A 17,172-nucleotide genomic window follows, 5' to 3' on the forward strand; every position below is an offset into this window, starting at 1 on the left:
ATTTTTTTCAAGTTTCCCATATAGTGGATGTTAACATTCTCCAAGATTTGCTGGCATACGTGTCCTCAAAGCACACATGTCTTCAAGCTCTCCCACAAAGGAAGACCCAGACTCTGAACAATGTACAACATGTTGTACTAGATCAGCTCAAGCCAGATATTTTGGTACACCTGGTAGTGAAAATTGTTGACATCACTGTGTTAACAGGTAATCTGACTCTGGTATGGGGGTAACCATACTGTGTTCCCAAATGTATATGTAGAGGTTGAAAGGAGTCAAGGAGTGGTAATACTGATATACTTTGAAATTCTAAGGTAATTCCATACTTGGGCTTTATCTATGTGACAGAAAGGCCAGTTAAGCATTTGAGTATAGCTGTCTTGACTGAGATATTCTCTTATCTGCCCCACTAATTATGCAAACATCCTGTCTAGAGCCATATCATGGAGAAAGATGGAACAGTTAATTCAGAGCAGGAGGCTTGAAATTTTCTTGTAGATAAGAAGTTCATAAGTTGATTTGTGAGAGCAGCTGAGGTTTCTTCATTACAAAAATGTTTGTGTGTGGCATGCTCATATGATTACACAAAATACCTTGCCTAATATTTTCCGTGAGATCAGTAGTGTAATTCATGCGGTTAATACTGGAACTTGTGGATAAAATCACAATGTTCGGCATTAATATTTAACTTTGGAGAGAATAATAATAAGGGGTAAGTTGTGATTTCCTGAAATTTGTGCATGACTATAGGTACTGGTTGGCTTTTTGAGTGCAGCACATGTAGCAGATTAACTTTACCTGTACCTTTGGAGTGCTCAACTAACACAAAGTCTTTCTTTCTCTTTTTTCATCCAAGTTGAAGTCTTCAGAATACACATGATTTTCCTAGTATTCTCAAATATCCTTATTTAAAATTTCAACGAGGGATCAGTCCCAAGCCCTCCCCTGCAGATGATGAAAAATGTTGAAGTGTCAAATGCTATACATTACATGGTCTCTAGCTCCTTCTAGTGGCCAGTTTAAGTAATAAATGCATAAAAATACACATTTCTATGGGTTTTAATTTAGTATTTTCAGGCAGTGGGTAAGTGACTGGTCCCATGGATTGGGTGCTTCTACTGTCATTTTGAAATAATTTTGTGTTATACCAGTTAGGAAGGGATCTCTGGTATATTTAAAAATTTAAAGAAAAGCAACAACTACATCTTCCATCTGTTCATACTGTAAGGCAGAATTCTGTACCCAGCATCCCAAGTATCACACAACTCGTCCTTTTTCCTTTTCTTTTTTGATAATAACCCATAGACCACATAATGACTCCTTTCTCCCCTTTTTCAAAATTAATTAGATTATCAAAGCAGTTTGTGATATACCATAAAGGTCTGCTTGTCAAACATGTTTATGTTTGGAAAGAGATATTCAGGAAATTCTGCTCAATAATTAGCTTATATTTACTGACTATAGTTCTAAACATTTTTTTTAATCTGACCATTTTATTTGGTGCTATTTACAGAAATAATCCTGGTTTTATAGAGTCATTTTAAGGCAGATATATTAGGCCTTCCCCCCGTTGCATCAATTTCACTCCATTTCCACTCCTACAACTATGTACACTGTACATATAATATTGTGGCCTAAATATCATACTCCATGTGTATGAAGAATTAGATTGTAATCTATAGAAGCTCACTGTGAAATAAATCTGTTCATTTTATATGGGCAACAATGCTTTTTTAATTTTGTTATAAACGTTGTATCACAATATGCTACTTACATTAACTTCAGTGCCCTTTGGTATTCCCTCACAATATTTTATACATCATATTTATGTTTGTAATTTGCCTACTTTAGAATCTACATATAGCTTCAAAGGAGAAAGACAACGGAAAATTATTTTAACAGTGGAACAAGTCAAAGATCAGCATTATGCTTTGGTGTTATGGGGAGCTGTAGCGGCCCACTATCCTCAACTTCAAAGGAAGAGAGGTAAGAAGCGACCACTGTTGTAACATAGTATATGTTAAACAATGGATTTGCGTGATATTATTGTTGTACAGCAGCTGCAAACAATACTGGATGTCTTTCATTTGACCCTTTCTCCTCTCTTTTTGTACTGTAACCACTTTTGAAGTTAATCTTCCTCAAATGTTGGCTGATCTTCCTGAATTAGTAAGTTTTGCAATTTAGTTTCAGTAGGTATATAAAGAATTACATAGGCTTTCACATTATGCCATATTCCTAGAAATCATCTTGTAGTCTCAGATTGTTTTAGAACTAGCAAAACACCTATTGCTGTGGGATACAGTGACCGTGTAAAATGAAGGCATTTAAGTGTGGTCTACAGGAATTGTAGTGTGTAGAGATGAGCATGGATTGGAAAACAAGTTGCACACTTTGTCAAAAATCACTAATTTGTCCATTCGTATGGATCAATACCCCGACGAATCAGAATTAATTATTTTGGGAGGATTTTTTAGTCATTAAGCTATAAAATGCCCCCACAGGCACATAGAGGCACCAAAACTGCAGAGAAGCTTCTTCTGACTCTCCTCTACAGTTGCTCCATGTTTGGTGACGATTGGGCTTCAGATGTCCAAGTTACATAGCCACAAAGGGGGGTCCCTCAGAAAGTTCACCCCAGGCACCTAGAGACACCAAAATCATGCAGAAACTTTGTGTGACTCTCCTCTACAATACAGTATCTCCCAGTTTAGTGAAGATTGGGTTTCCTCAAGCCAGCTGCTAAAGGGCACTTTCCTGGGGGGACCCACTTTGTGGGTATATAACATGTCTGTAACCCAGTCTTCACCAAACATGGCAAGAGTGTAGAGAAGAGCCAGGGGAAACTCTTCTGTGATTTTGGTGTGTCTAGGTGCCTGGGGGGAATTTTCAAGCGGGGCTTTTTGTGGGTATATAACTTGGACACCCAAATCCCAAACTTCATCAAACATACAGGGTTTTTAGAAGAAAGTCAAGTAAAGCCTCTCTGTAATTTGTTATCTCTAGGTGCTTTGGGGGGCATTCTATATGGGGTTTTAAAGCCGAAAATGAATTGACAAATCGATTTGTCAATTTGTTAGAAAAATTCTAAATTTGTTATTTATGAATCATCCACTTTGATGCATCATGAATCAAAATGAATCACGATTTTTCTGATTCATGCCCATCTCTAGTAGTGTGTCTTTGTGCCCTTTATTTGTTTTACCCCCCTAAAATATGGACTTCATGCATACTTAAGGTGTGGAAAAAAGAAAGCGAACAAAGCTTTTGATAATAATATAATAAGAAAAACAATAAGAGTATGGCAGAAATATAAAAGGAAATTTTATCGTGGGATTCCAATATGGCTGTTCCCCCCATGAAGCTCTCTCAAAGGAAATTGACATAAAGAATGATAAATGGTTAACATATAAAGATCTTCTCATAGAGGAAGATGGTGGACAACTAAGATTAAGAACAAGACAAGAAATGAATCAAGTAGGAATAATATGCCAGTGGTTTCCACACAGACAGCTATCAGAAAGAATGAAAATGGATAATAAATTAATAGGATTGGTTAAAGAACCTACGAAACTAGACAAGATAATATGGGGAAAAGAAAATCACCAAGTAGCAAAGTTGCATAAACTATTATTGGAAATAAATATTAAATAGGAACTAATTAAAGGAAATATGATAAAATGGATGCAGGAATTAGGTAGAACAGTTCAGACACAGGAATGGTTTAGAGCATGGATTGATAACAAAAAACTATTAATAAGTACAAATCTGAAAGAAAATTATATGAAAATATTATCTAGATGGTATATGACACCAGAGAAATTGGCAAAGGTGAAGAAAAATGAGAAAGATAAATGTTGGAGATGTAAGACAATAAAAGGAACATTATATCATATGAGGTGGGGTTGTAAATTTATTAAGAAATTTTGGAAAGAAATAGAAAAAATAATCAGCATAGATTTAAAAATAAAAATGGAGATGAAACCTGAAACTTATTTGTTCAATATGGTAAAGTTAAACCCGAAACAAGAGACAAAAAATTGTTTGTACATATTAGGAGCAGCCAGAATTCAAGTGGCAAAACAATGGAAAGACAAGGAGGAACCTTTGGTGGAGGATTGTTTAATAAAATTACAGGAACTAATATTCATGAACAAACTAACAGACTCATTGAAAGGAAAGAGTAGAACGGAGCACGGATCTCAATGGGGGAAAGTAAAGAATTATCTCAGAGAGAAATGGAAGAAAGATTCCAAACTTGTACCAGGTGACTTAGGCTTAAATTAGAAGTAGAACTGCTCTCAACAGAAGAAAAAACAAAGTAAAGCAGATTATTAATATGGATATAAAATAAGAATTAAGAAAGGTATTAAGATTGTGAAGAAAACAAATGTCTGGTGGAAAATAAGAAAGTAAAAATGTGAAAGACTTAGTGTTTTGCGAAAGAGATACTGTAATAGAAAGTTATTTTGGTTATGTTCTAATATTGTGATAATTATTTACTTATTTTCATAATTTTTTTAAAATGCAATAAAGATTAAAAGTTTTTTTAAAAAATGTTTGCCCCCCCCCCAAGAGTTCCTGTTCATGAAAGCTGGACTGCCATCTCCTAGAGGTGGAGGTTTTTTTGCCCTCAGATGTCTTCATCAGATGGCTTGGCTGTTCCCTTTGGCCAAAAATTACATCCTGTTCATGCTGTCACACAATGTGACGAAGCCTATGGAATTGGCTTCCTATGAATACTGTACCTGTGTTTTTTAGTATATGTTTATGATAACAGCAGTAATCTGTATATGTTTTCTACAATACTGTCTAAACAGATAACTAAATCTTTATGTTTGGTTGTGATAGAGTAATGCTTAGAGTACATCACTGGAATCATGACTGATGTGAGATGCTTACCTTCTCTCAAGTTTAGATCTAACCCATAGTACTTCTGTAAGTTGCAGGGGCAGGGCTAGAAAAATAAATTTGAAGTTCTGTGAAATTGTAATGTATCTGAAATCTCTGCACTTTCTTGAAATAGTTTCAAATAATTAGATTAGAAGACTTTTACAATATTCTTTCAAGCTCTTTTCTTAAGGTCAGAAAATCTGGTTTATGTTTGCTGTGTTGATTATATGAAAGATGCAAGATTATTCTTGCATAATTTTGCAACATGTACTATACCTAGTACTTTGTGACTGTTGTTATTTAATGATTAAAAGACAGCATCTAGAATTTGAGATAAGATTTGTATTCTCAAATGTCCTAACATTCTCTCTGTTAATATGTCCATATGTTTGGTTTTTGTCAGGACTGTCAGAATCAGGAGTTCACTCTGTGCCATCCGGGTCATGACACAACTGACCATTATGACTTACAGCGTGGCAGCATGTGATCGCCATTCATGCTATTGAGTCTAGGGAGATAACTAGCCATGTGATGCTTATTTGTGCTGGAAATCAAAGTATTTACAATGCAAACTTTGATATGTGACAGTGCCATCATGGTTATGCAGAGAATGGCTTGCAGAGAATGGCTAGTAGCATTTCTTTTGCTCATGAGCAAATAGGCATGTGTTTGCTACTAATTCTAGAATTATTTCATTTTTATTGAATTTGAGCCTTCATCGATTGAGGGGAAATTCATAATGGAGAAACTACTCTCTTGTAATGCACCATCTTCTGTTGGAGAGCTTATGCAAAGTCCTCGCGTAATGGCCTTAGCAATGAACTAGAAAATCCAATAGTGATAGGCCCAACATGTGCAGTATATGTATAGAAACTTGTCATGTAGTTTGCAGTTATGCATGTCAGAATTTATGCAGACTTTACAACACATTAACATCTGGCAGAACAGATGCATTTGTTGGACAGGATATATTGCCAAAACCTTACTTCCTCCACTGCTCATAACATTTTCAAACCAAAACATTTCTCTAATTCTGGCTGATCTATGAGAAGTGTTTGTTTGCACTCAGATTGACAAATGAGTATTATTCTTTTAAAAATTAATTGAAATATTTTAAAATTGAGTCCTGACTATGAGTCCCCTTTCCCCCACTTCATTAATAAAATATTTCTTTATCCAGGAAAGTTCATCTCACATTCTTCTTTCTAAAGCTCTCTACAAATATTAATGGCACATTAGAATGTAAAATTGTGAGTAGAATTTTTTCTTCATCCTTTTTTTTCCAGATCATAAATGGGAATTTAAGTATTTGTTTGTAAAGCACAGTCCTGTCTCTGGTGAACTTGAACTGCACACAACTCCGTGGTCAACCCTTGAGTGTCTCTTTGATGATGACAGAAGAGCTTTTGAGTTCAGAGAGATGTTTGAAAGGAGTGCCAAACCATTGATGAGTGTGACTGCTCTTGCTGCACATCTAGAGGAGAAGCGTTCAGGTGAGATTCTTATTCATTAGTGAGGCTCCCTGTGGCTTTATTTTAATCAGTGTACTCCCCCCTTTCAAATTGTGTGAGCAGATTGTGGTGACTAAACAAAAACCAGGGCAAACAAAAAGTGAACAAAATATCCAGTTGAATTAAAATGTTCACATCTTAATCAGATACCAGTCCAACAGAGGACATATTTGTTAAAAGCATTTTTAGAAAGAATGCATACAAATCAGGTAATTGGAACCCCTCAGTTGCAGGGTGCCACCAGGAATGTCACTCCCTGTTGAGAAATTTTGATTCACAGCTAGTTTTGTCTCCCACCTCCCTACTGATTGCTCCTCTGAAATGTAATGGTAAATTTCACTCCTGAATTTCAGTGGCATGTGGGGGGAATCCCTTTAAAAAGCAGGATGTGCTTGTTTTACAAGAGTTGGATTTATCAGCAGAAATTTATGGAAATTCCTTTAAAGAAAGCATTTTCTGCCTGCGTTAATGGATTGCATAGATTTGCCACTAAAATTCAGTGATTCAGTTTTTCCTGGGTTTCCTAAGTAGCATGGTTTTCAGCAGTGGGGGTGGGGATGGGGTGGGCTCACAGGCATTATGTAGCCCACCAAGCCCTGTGTCCTCCTGAAAATGCAGTCATAGATTGCAGTAACGTATGCATTTAACTAAGAAGCTCCACAAAACTTCCTATAGCTTAAGATTAGCTACTGTCTTGTTGATCTTAAATTTTCCTTGTATAGAGGTGATTCAGCCAGCAATAATCTTTATTACTGTTTCCTTATGGCAGAAAAAGAATAATTTGATCAACTCTGTCCTGTTTTCACAGGAATGATCCAAATGAAAGCCTGTATCTCAGCACTGAAATTTACTATTGATGCCTCTCCACGTGGACAACTTGTCTTTGATGCTAATACTTCATTTCAGCACATATATAATTCTCTTGCTCTGATTATTTTTGTGGGATGTGCAAAATGTGGACTTGAACTTCAGACAGATAGTAACAAGATCTACAAGCAGTGCATGAGTTGTTTGCCCTCTAATAAAATGAAGATATTCTACAGGTAAGATCATATTTTTGTATGGAGGGCAAAGAGAAAGAGCTATTAGTATTTCCATTTTAAGGCTTACTCCCCACAATGGATCTTGCTTTCTAGAAAATGTATTGCAGCCTAAGATGCTTGCTCTCTCTTTTCTTTCCTTCTCTCTTTGCTTCAATATTATCATTTCTCTTTTTTTGTGGTCTTTCCTTCACACTTATAGATTCTCCACTTGCACAAACTTTGGAACTTTCTAAAGATGAAAGATCTCTTGAAAAATATGCATTGTACTGTTTTAAGAAACAATCTGAACCATTTCAGCAACATGTGCTGGAAACACTAGGTGGCAGCAGGTGATAGGTTGTGCAGATATTTACATTTTATGACAGCACAATTCTTAATTCCATCTGACTTTTAGTACAACTTGTTAATGTTTGAAAGATTTGCCAATGGGATGTGTTGCTGGACTTCTAGCTCTTGTTTTATTTCCAAAGCTAGGGTGCAAAGAGCCTGTGCCAATTTTTCAGTCTAGCTGGTGCCTTGAGCAATATATCAAGGTCCCCAAGAGTGGCTTTTCAGGACATAAAGGGGACTCCAGGTGAAGGGAATCCTCAAAAGCCTGAGTGTCTTCCTGAAAGTCTGCATATGGCTCTTTTGACCCTGTTCCAGAGTTTATAGGAACCAAGACATAATACCTTTTGATCAAATGGTCTACTACATATATGCTGAATAGATGAAAATTAGATTAATATGTATGGCTTTTCAAATATCACATTGTGTGGTGGCATTTCAGGGAAGAAGTCCTATGAATCTCTGTAGATCCCACCGCAGCCAGTCAGAGATGTTAACACTGGCCTAGATGCACAGATGGATGGACTGAGTGTATGGTAGCTTTTTACATTCCTGTTAAAACAGTTTTAGTCAAATTTACCCAGTAATTCTCATAAAGAATACTTTTGAGTCTCTGATGAAGTTCCATAACTGTGAAGTAGCCATGTGGCAGTTTTCCCATACACCTGTAAGGTTTATGTCATCTTGATTGGTGATAAGAATTTACAATCAGATTCACAATGGAGAAGGTAACAGTTTTGTTTTGGGCATATCAGGCCTGCTTCACTATTAATCTATATATGGTATAAATGCTGGTATATGTACAGGCAAACAGTAAGTGACCAAGCAGATTATAAGGCAATAAGTCATACTTTCCATACAGCATGATTTTATATTTATTTGCAGTGTATGTCTGGCAACCTGGATCTGTTCAGTGTACTCATAAGTCACCTAATACCTGTTTTAAAGTTATTTTTTTGAAATGCATATACCCATCTAAGAAGACAGCAAATCTTTTAGCCTCAGTTTCTGGAATGGCAAATGTTTGACCTGCATTTAGCAGTTTCTCTTATTTAGGAAACTGTAGGACTTAAAATTATATTTCACTTTCCTGGTGCTTTTATCTCTTTGTATTCTGTGGCTAATTGAGAAAAGTCTTCAGCAACAACGCAAAGTAACAGCCAGATTGATGGCTTAGAAAGAGAAGTTATTCCATTCATGTGTGTATGTCTGTTCATAAGTTTGTGTATCTGTTTAAAGCAGGAATGGGAAATCTTGTCAGTCAAATATCTGATTTGGTTTGAAGAAAGTACATTGTGGGACACATGCCATTAGCAAGCAGAGCCACCCATTGCTGGCATGGAGCCTCCAACAAAATTATGCAAATTCCATTCACTTTCACAGATACTCATGCACATGTACAGCACAAACATGTAAGTGAATACAGTGGTGCCTCGCTTAACGATGTTAATTGGTTAAAAAACCATCGCTATGGGAAAACATTGCTAAGCGAAACACCTTTTCCCATAGGAATGCATTGAAAACCGGTTAATCCATTCCAGTGGGAACGGATTACCATCCTTAAGCGAAAATCACCATAGGAAACATCGCTAAGTGAAACAATGTTTCCCCCATTGGATTGCATTGAACTGTCCGTTCAATGCATTCCAATGGGGGGAAATTCACCAAAAATTAACGAAGACTCAGAACAAAGCCAAATTAAGTTTGGAAATGTTTTACAAGGTGCTCTAACGATTCCAAGCATTTAAAACAGGTTTCAAACATTTTAAGACACTTTTAAATGAGCAAAACCAGACATCATTAAGTGAAAATCGCCCATAGAGAACATCGTTAAACGATGCGGAAAATTCCTTTAAAAAACCCATCGCTAAGCGAATACATCATTAAACGAAGCAATCGCTAAGCGAGGCACCACTGTACTTAAATGTACACCTGTACCATCTCTTCTTCACAGCAGTCAGGCGTCTTTAAAAAGCCTCCATTGGTGCCAGTAGAGGCTTTTTTGTAACACAGTTGAAGCTTGTGTATTTCAGTGTTAATATATCATGAAAAAGGGTTGTAGTGTCAGGGGTTGTTAGTTGTCCACACTCTAGCAGACCCCCCTCAAGGCCTCTAGCACTACAGTTATACCTTCTAAAGGCTTGTGGCAGTGTTCAAGGGGAAAAGGAACATTTCTTACCTGTGGTCATTGAGCTGAAAAAAGATTGAAGGAAAGAGGTTTTGCAGCCTTGTCCTCTATGCCAAGCTTGAGTGTGCTTCTTGCAGCACATCTCCTTATGTTTATAATTTGTGTCCTTCTGCCCAACTGTGGGCATGTGGTGGGTGTGTGTATACACATGCACATTTATTTATTATTAATTTGATTTCTGTACTACCCATCTTACCAATAGTTACTCTGGGAGGTTTACAACATTGACAATTAAATAAATAACACAAACATAACCAAGATGAAAACTAAAAATAAGTTAATATTACATTTTAAAAGAATTTTCTCAAATTAAGCATGTTGGCCTATTTCATTTGGAAAGATTAATTTATTTTTAGCTGATTAAAAGTGTAAGTGGGGAATTGAAACAGCAGATATTGGCTCACATTAATTGCTTGCATACAGTGAGTGGGTTGATCTGGTGCCACAATTAATCTCAAGTGTTCTGAACTTTAAAGCTGAGAATGTCCTTGACTTGAGAAAGTGCCAAAGGTTAGATATGCTTAAGTATATATTGGCTGAAATCTTGTTGCTTATTGTAGTAAGTTGCAGCTAGAGTAGGGTCATTGAACCAGTGTAATTTATAGAGGAATTGAATAGTATGATTGATTTTCATAGTATAGGTTTGCTCACAGGCATTTCTAGAAACACTTTTTGCTCCTTCACTTCTTTTTCAGAGCTCAGAGTTTAGCATATTTCTGGAACCTATTTTTCAGTGCTGAATTTTAGCACTGTAACATATGTTGCCTGCACATGTTAGCTATTGTGAGACAATACACAATATACTACTAGTTTCTGGGTTCTGCTTTTGTGATACCTTCCTGTTTGAAACCACAAATGGAACACCTGTCGAGGCACATCCTTCAATATATACCTTTAATTTCTGCTATATTTGAATAAATGCCTGTACAAATAAATAAGTGAGTCCCTGTTCTTCACTTATGTGGGATTTGCACAGAAGTGCATTTTGGCACAGCCCATGCTGACACTCAGTGGTCTTAAGGACTGTCATTTCAATTGTAGACTGGAGGATAAGATTTACCACAAATTAGATGTATATCAACAAAAATTAAATGGGAAATGAGCAGTGTCATTTCTGGTGCCTGGTTTTGTATCTTCATGGCAAACACATGAATATTAATCACAATCCAAAACAAGGGGAAGAACTCCCTTCCCAATATTATTCCCAGAAAAGGAACTAGTTTAAAAAGGAACAGGTCTCTGTTCTGCATCCCAAAGATATAAAGAACCTTTCTCTTTATGTATATTGTTAAAAAAAAGGCAGTTCCCTTCAGCTTGTGTTTCATTATATTGGAATTTTTGTACGTGCTTTTGTACGTGCTTTTAAATTAGAAGGACTTTCAGTTAGGCAGGTGTTAACTTGCAGTAGCCTTTTATGTATGTTTCAACATGTAAAATACAAGCATCTCTGATTTTTAAGTGATCCTTAGATTGTGAAAAAATATGGTTTTCACTTAATGATAGGCCTTTGACTTTGCTTGTATCTGCAGTATCAAATTGAGGTATTGTGGGTATACCGTATTTGCCAGTCTACAAGGTGACCGGCTGTATAAGACGACCCCCCCAACAGGAAGAGCCTGGGCGGGCGGAGGCAGGAGGAGGAGGAGGAGGAGGAGGAAGAGGGGAAACAAGGTGGCAGCGGGCGAGTGAGCGCGCTGGCTCAGCAACGGGAGGGCGAAGAAGAGGACAAGAGGCTGAGGGGGGCAGCAGGAGGAGGAGGAGGAGAAAGAGGGGAAACGGGGGGTGGCAGGCGGGCGAGCACACTGCTGGCTCAGCGCGCACGGGGCGTTGGTCTCTGGCCGAGGAAGAGGGCAAGAGGCTGAGGGGGCGTGGCAGGAGGAGGAGGAGGAAGAAGAAGAGGGGAAATGGGGGGTGGCGGGCAAGCGAGCCTAAATGAAGTGCACCTGGCGTACAAGACGACCCCCCCCACTTGGAGGCATGTTTTTTGGGCCCAAAAAGTCGTTTTGTACGCTGGCAAAAACGGTATGTAGAATATAAAAATAAACTGTGCATTGTAAGTAGGATGACAGCAAATATTTGCCTTCTTAAAGTATCTTGTAAGGTATTCTGTGATTCTCCCCTCCCTGAAACAAAAGCTGTGGGAAATACAGTAATAAACCTTCTTCCATTGCCCAGAAGTACTTTGGCATTTTTGACACTCAGATCAGGTACCTCCCACACTCATTAAATCAATGCAGTGTGCAAAAATAAAAAGCTTGTAAGATGATTAACAAGGTGTGACTGAAGGTGATAATTGTTTTATTCTTAAGTTTAATATGAAAAATTAAAGCATTAAACTCTGCTCATATGACTTTCATCTTGTTTCCTCATTTAGACCTTCAGTGATGACAGTAGAAGATGAGGGATATGAAGTGCGTGTTCAGGTGGTATCAGAACTGATGGAGAAGATGTTCCTCAATATTCCAGCAGAGTGGCTGAACAGGGCCATAGGTAATGCACTATGAATTACAGTGGTGCCTCGCATAGCAATGTTAATTCGTTCAAAAAAAAATCGCTATGTGAAACCATCGCTATGCGAAACACCGTTTCCCATAGGAATGCATTGGAAACCAGTTAATCCGTTCCAATTGGAACGGATTGCCGTTGTTAAGTGAAAAAACCCATAGGAAACATCGCTAAGCAAAACAATGTTTCCTCCATTGGAATGTATTGAAGCTGACTCAATACATTTCAATGGCTTTGCGAAGTCAATTTTTGCAATTTTAAATGTGTCATACAAGGGTCAAAATGGTTTTAAATGCTTGGATTAGCTTCTGCACCCTCTAAAACGGATGCAAAAGTTAATTTGGTTTTGATCTGACTTTTCGTTAATTTATGGTGAATTTCCCCCCCCCCAGCTTTTGACAGCTGTCAAAATCTGACAGCTCCATTGTTTCCTATGGGGGAAGAAAAAATTCACAAAAAATTAGCGAAGACTCAGCAACTGTTCTAAATGCTTGGGTTCGTTAGAGAACCCCCTAAGTCGTGTGGAAACCTGATTTGGCTTTGATCTGAACTTTCGTTAATTTTTTTTGAATTTTTTCTTCCCCCATAGGAGAACATGGAGCTGTCAGATTTTGACAGGTCCATTGGTTCCTATGGGCCGGGAAAAGAAAATTCACAAAAAATTAACGAAAGTTCAGATCAAAGCCAAATCAGGTTTGCACATGACTTAGGGGGTCCTCTAACGAATCCAAGCATTAAGAACCGTTTTGACCCTTCTAAGACACTTTTTTAATTGAAAAAAGAAACATCGTTAAGTGAAGCAGGGGACCTAAAATCGCATTCGTTATGCGAAGCATGGTCCCAAACTTCGCTAAGCGAAAATCGCCCATAGGAAACATCGTTATACGGTGCATATTATTTTCTAAAAAAACACATCGTTATGCGAATTCATCGCTAAATGAGGCAATCGTTAAGCGAGGCACCACTGTACTTGTGTAAGTAAATTGAATAGGCAAATGAAATTAAGAGCCTAATGTTTGGTTTTACCTTCAGTGCAAGGCCTACTCCACTCAAGAATTCATTATCATCCCATCCCATTCATCACATAACCATTTCATTTGCTAAATAACAGTTTGGCCCCCAAACTCGATCTTTAGCACAGTGAAAACCAGTCCCTAACTGCCAATATGGAAACCCAACTGCATTTTTAGAAAAAAAAACTATCAGCAGAATATTCCATACTTTAATGTACAAAGGAGACACATTCTTATAATATTAACTGTCATTTTCTTTTGCTTCTTGCAGAGCCTTCCTTAGATACAACATATGGCATGATTGTAGCAGATCTATGCCATTCACTGCTGACAGACACAAAAGCATCTTATCTTTTGACAGTTAGAAGCCATTTTGTATTAGATGAAAACAGCTATCCTTTGGACATGGATTTCCATCTGGTGGATTTTCATCTTGATCTCTGAAGAAGGGGTCTCTGATAGCTGTTTCTACCACTGATTTCCCAATGTGCCAAGTGACTTTAAATATGATTTTTTAATTTTAGATTAGTTGTATAAAATCTTGCAATTGTTGTTTTATTTTTATAGGTATGGCATGTATTATTTATTAATAAAAATGGTTTCTAATGAACATTTTCTAGTTACTGTTTAAAAAATGAGTTTTTTATGACAGCTACTTCCTTTGTGAGTTTCTAGATATCAGAATTTTTTTAAAAATAAATTGGTGTTGAAGTATTCCGAAAATATGCAACCAACATTTTAATGTCTTGCTTATGAACATACCTTTCCTTGATGCAGCTTCCTATGCCAAACTCATTTGTGACTTCATATAATTATATTGTGCTATTATCAAGACACAATTTTTCACAATAAATACTGAAGTCCCAAATACCTTATGAAATGCAAATACTCAGATTATGGTCTTTTTTTTGGTAGAGTTTTTAATCTTAAATTTGCAGCCTGTGACTTCAATTATGTTATTAGGCATTACTAGAAATCTTCCATTTCCTGACTGAAGTTAAGTGTCACAACAAAACTGCAGGAACATTCCAAAACACAGATTTGTTTCTGCAGCTACAGTCAAACAAAGGAAGAGAGAATTTTAATAGTATTTATTTAATTGAAGTTTTAGACGTCTGACGAAAAACAGATTCCAAAAAATCTACTAAACTTGTGCTTTGAATGCGGTAGACAGAAAGCATTTCTAAGTTATAGCCTTAAATTAATTTGCACATATATTTCCTCTCTTCAGAGAAACGTTGAAACTGTAATTATGTGATACTAGGACTGCTCTTCACTTCTGTGGGATTTGCACAGAAGTGCCTTTTAGCACTATGCTGACACTCAGTGGTCTTAAGGACTGTCATTTCAATTGTAGGGTGGTGGATAAGATTTACCACAAATTTGAAAGATCTGTCCTGGTATGTCAAAAAAAATTAAATGGGAAATGAGCAGTGTCTGGTGCCTAGTTTTATATCTTCATGGTAAACACATGAATATTAATCACAATCCAAAACAAAAGGAAGAACTCCCAATATTATTCCCAGAAAAGGAACTAGTTTAAAAAGGAACAGGTCTGTGTTCTGCATCTCAAAGAGAATTTTCAGCACCCTTGCCAAACTGATATACTCAGGATTCTTTTAGGGGAAAGCATGACAATCAAACCTATAGTACAGATAGTCTGGATAGGCAGTAGCATCAGATGTGGCTAATACAAACTTCATTGTGCAAGTGTGAAATAACTTACTACTAACAAGTAGTCACAGCCAAGCCAGACTGATTAAAGTGTGTATATGTATGTAAGTAAGTAATTAAGGAATAAATAAGCTTTTTCATATCCAGTCAAACTAGTGCATCTAGCTTAGAGTGCTTACCATGCTTAGCAGCAGCTGTCCAGAGTCTCAAGCAGGACTCTTTTCACCTCACCTATTACATGGTCCTTCTAAATGAAAGGTTCAGTGTTTTCTGACTCTCCAGATGGTGTTGGGCTCTAAATCCTGTCAGCCCTACTAAGCATCAAGGGCAGGTGGTGGCAAACATAGTGTCTTAGTCTAGAACCTTGTTTTCATGAAGTGTGTGCTCTACCATTAATCTTTGGTTTCTGTTGTAAATCTAGTTCAGAACAAACACCATCGTAGTTTTATTTTTATGGGTGCAGTGTCATTCTCTGGGGCCTGAGATCACCCAGTTTCTGACTGGAACGCTAGACAAAAAAGGAACAACAGAAACAGATGGTGTGTCTGCTTCATCTGTCTCTTGCCGGAATGCTAAAATAGCATGTGAAATTGACACCTCATTCCTTTATAAGTATAATTTGCATGATGATGATGATGATGCAATGTTTATAAAGTGCTTAGATTTTCTGAAAGTTTTACATATATGGAAAGATGAGATGGTGCTTACCCACAAGCTCACACAGAAAAAAAAACAAAAGTGAAGGAAGGAGGAAGCAAAGATTGCTTGATGAACTGTTGCTTCAGATTCCATCTTACAAGAACTAAGCTCTCTTTGACTAGGAGCAGTCTCTGATGCAGCAGCCTTTTTGCTCTAGAATTCTCCCTGGGATTGAAGTCAGGTTCCTCCCTTCTGCCCTTTCTCAAAATAGGGACAAAGTTAGCCCTCCTCCAGTCATTTGGCATTGTACCCATCCTCCATGGTTTCAAGAAAGTAATAAGACAGTGGTTCTTAAGAGTTCTTCAGTAAGTTCTTCAATACTTTTTGATGGAATTCATTGGGCCCTGGAGATCTGAACTCATTAAAAGTATTAAGGTACAGTATTCCTCAATTATTTGTTTATCAATCTCAGGCTGCAGTCCGGTCCCCTCCACTTGTACATTTGTCTGGAGACTGAGGAAAACTGGAGCTAAAGAATTGAGCACTTCTGCCTTTTCTTTCTTTCTTTTTCTTTTTTTCTTTTTTTGGGGGGGGGGTCACCATTTTTCTATCACCAATGATTAGCTGAGCAACTATTTCTTTTCTCTGTCTTTTGTTATAAACATGTGAAAAATGCTTTTTTGTTGTTGCTGCTTTTGGCATCTCTTGCTAACCTCAGTTTTTGCCTTCCTAATGCCATCCCTGCAATACTTTGTTATCTGTCTGTATTCTAACTTTGTGCCCTGGCTTTCCTTCTGCTTCCTATATATACCCCTTTTTGTTGATTTCAAGTCCTCTCTGAGCTTTTTGTGAAGCCAAAGTGATCATTTTTTGCTATCTTCCACCTTTTTTTCTTGTTGAAATCATTTGTAATTGTGCCTTTAGAATTTCCTTTTTCAAAGAAACTCCCACCTGACTCCTTTTCTTGTTACAGTCTATTCCAATGGGACCTTATTTATCATTGTCCTGAGAAGGAAGGACTAGTGAACCACTTCTGAGTACTTTATACTTTGAAAATTCTGGGAGAGTCCCTATAAATAGGTAATGACTTGAAAGTACATAATTAATACAGGTGTTGCTTGTATTATGGCCAACATAAGAGTCATGCAGATTTCTGTCTTTGGACCACAACTCCCAGAATTCTCCAAGCAGCATGGCCACTGGCCATGCTATCTGCAAAATCCTGAGAGTTGCAGTTGAAAAATACAAATCTGTATTTGGATTCAAACATGGCAAGAGTGTAAAAGTTGTGATATAGTTCAGAAGCCTGGAGGTACTATACCATGAGTGATGCTTAATTGCAGTTCAATCCTGTACAGTAAATACCTAATCCAAGAGTA

The 17,172-nt window shown here is 37.3% G+C and overlaps 1 protein-coding gene across 2 annotated transcripts in view; it reads left to right on the forward strand.

Moving 5' to 3' along the window:
• The window catches only part of SHLD2 (shieldin complex subunit 2), a 48,645-nt gene extending 34,442 nt beyond the window's left edge, over nt 1-14,203 (forward strand). For both annotated transcript variants that reach the window (XM_072995080.2, XM_072995081.2), the window contains exons 5-10: nt 13-207; nt 1,852-1,986; nt 6,180-6,386; nt 7,213-7,447; nt 12,337-12,452; nt 13,752-14,203. In XM_072995080.2, coding sequence (XP_072851181.2) covers nt 13-207; nt 1,852-1,986; nt 6,180-6,386; nt 7,213-7,447; nt 12,337-12,452; nt 13,752-13,924 — 1,061 coding nt within the window. In that variant the 3' untranslated portion in view covers nt 13,925-14,203. The remainder of the gene's footprint in view (nt 1-12; nt 208-1,851; nt 1,987-6,179; nt 6,387-7,212; nt 7,448-12,336; nt 12,453-13,751) is intronic.
• Nucleotides 14,204-17,172: the final 2,969 nt, after the last annotated feature.

Source organism: Pogona vitticeps, chromosome 3 (genome assembly GCF_051106095.1).
Source record: "Pogona vitticeps strain Pit_001003342236 chromosome 3, PviZW2.1, whole genome shotgun sequence".
Lineage (NCBI taxonomy): Eukaryota > Metazoa > Chordata > Lepidosauria > Squamata > Agamidae > Pogona > Pogona vitticeps.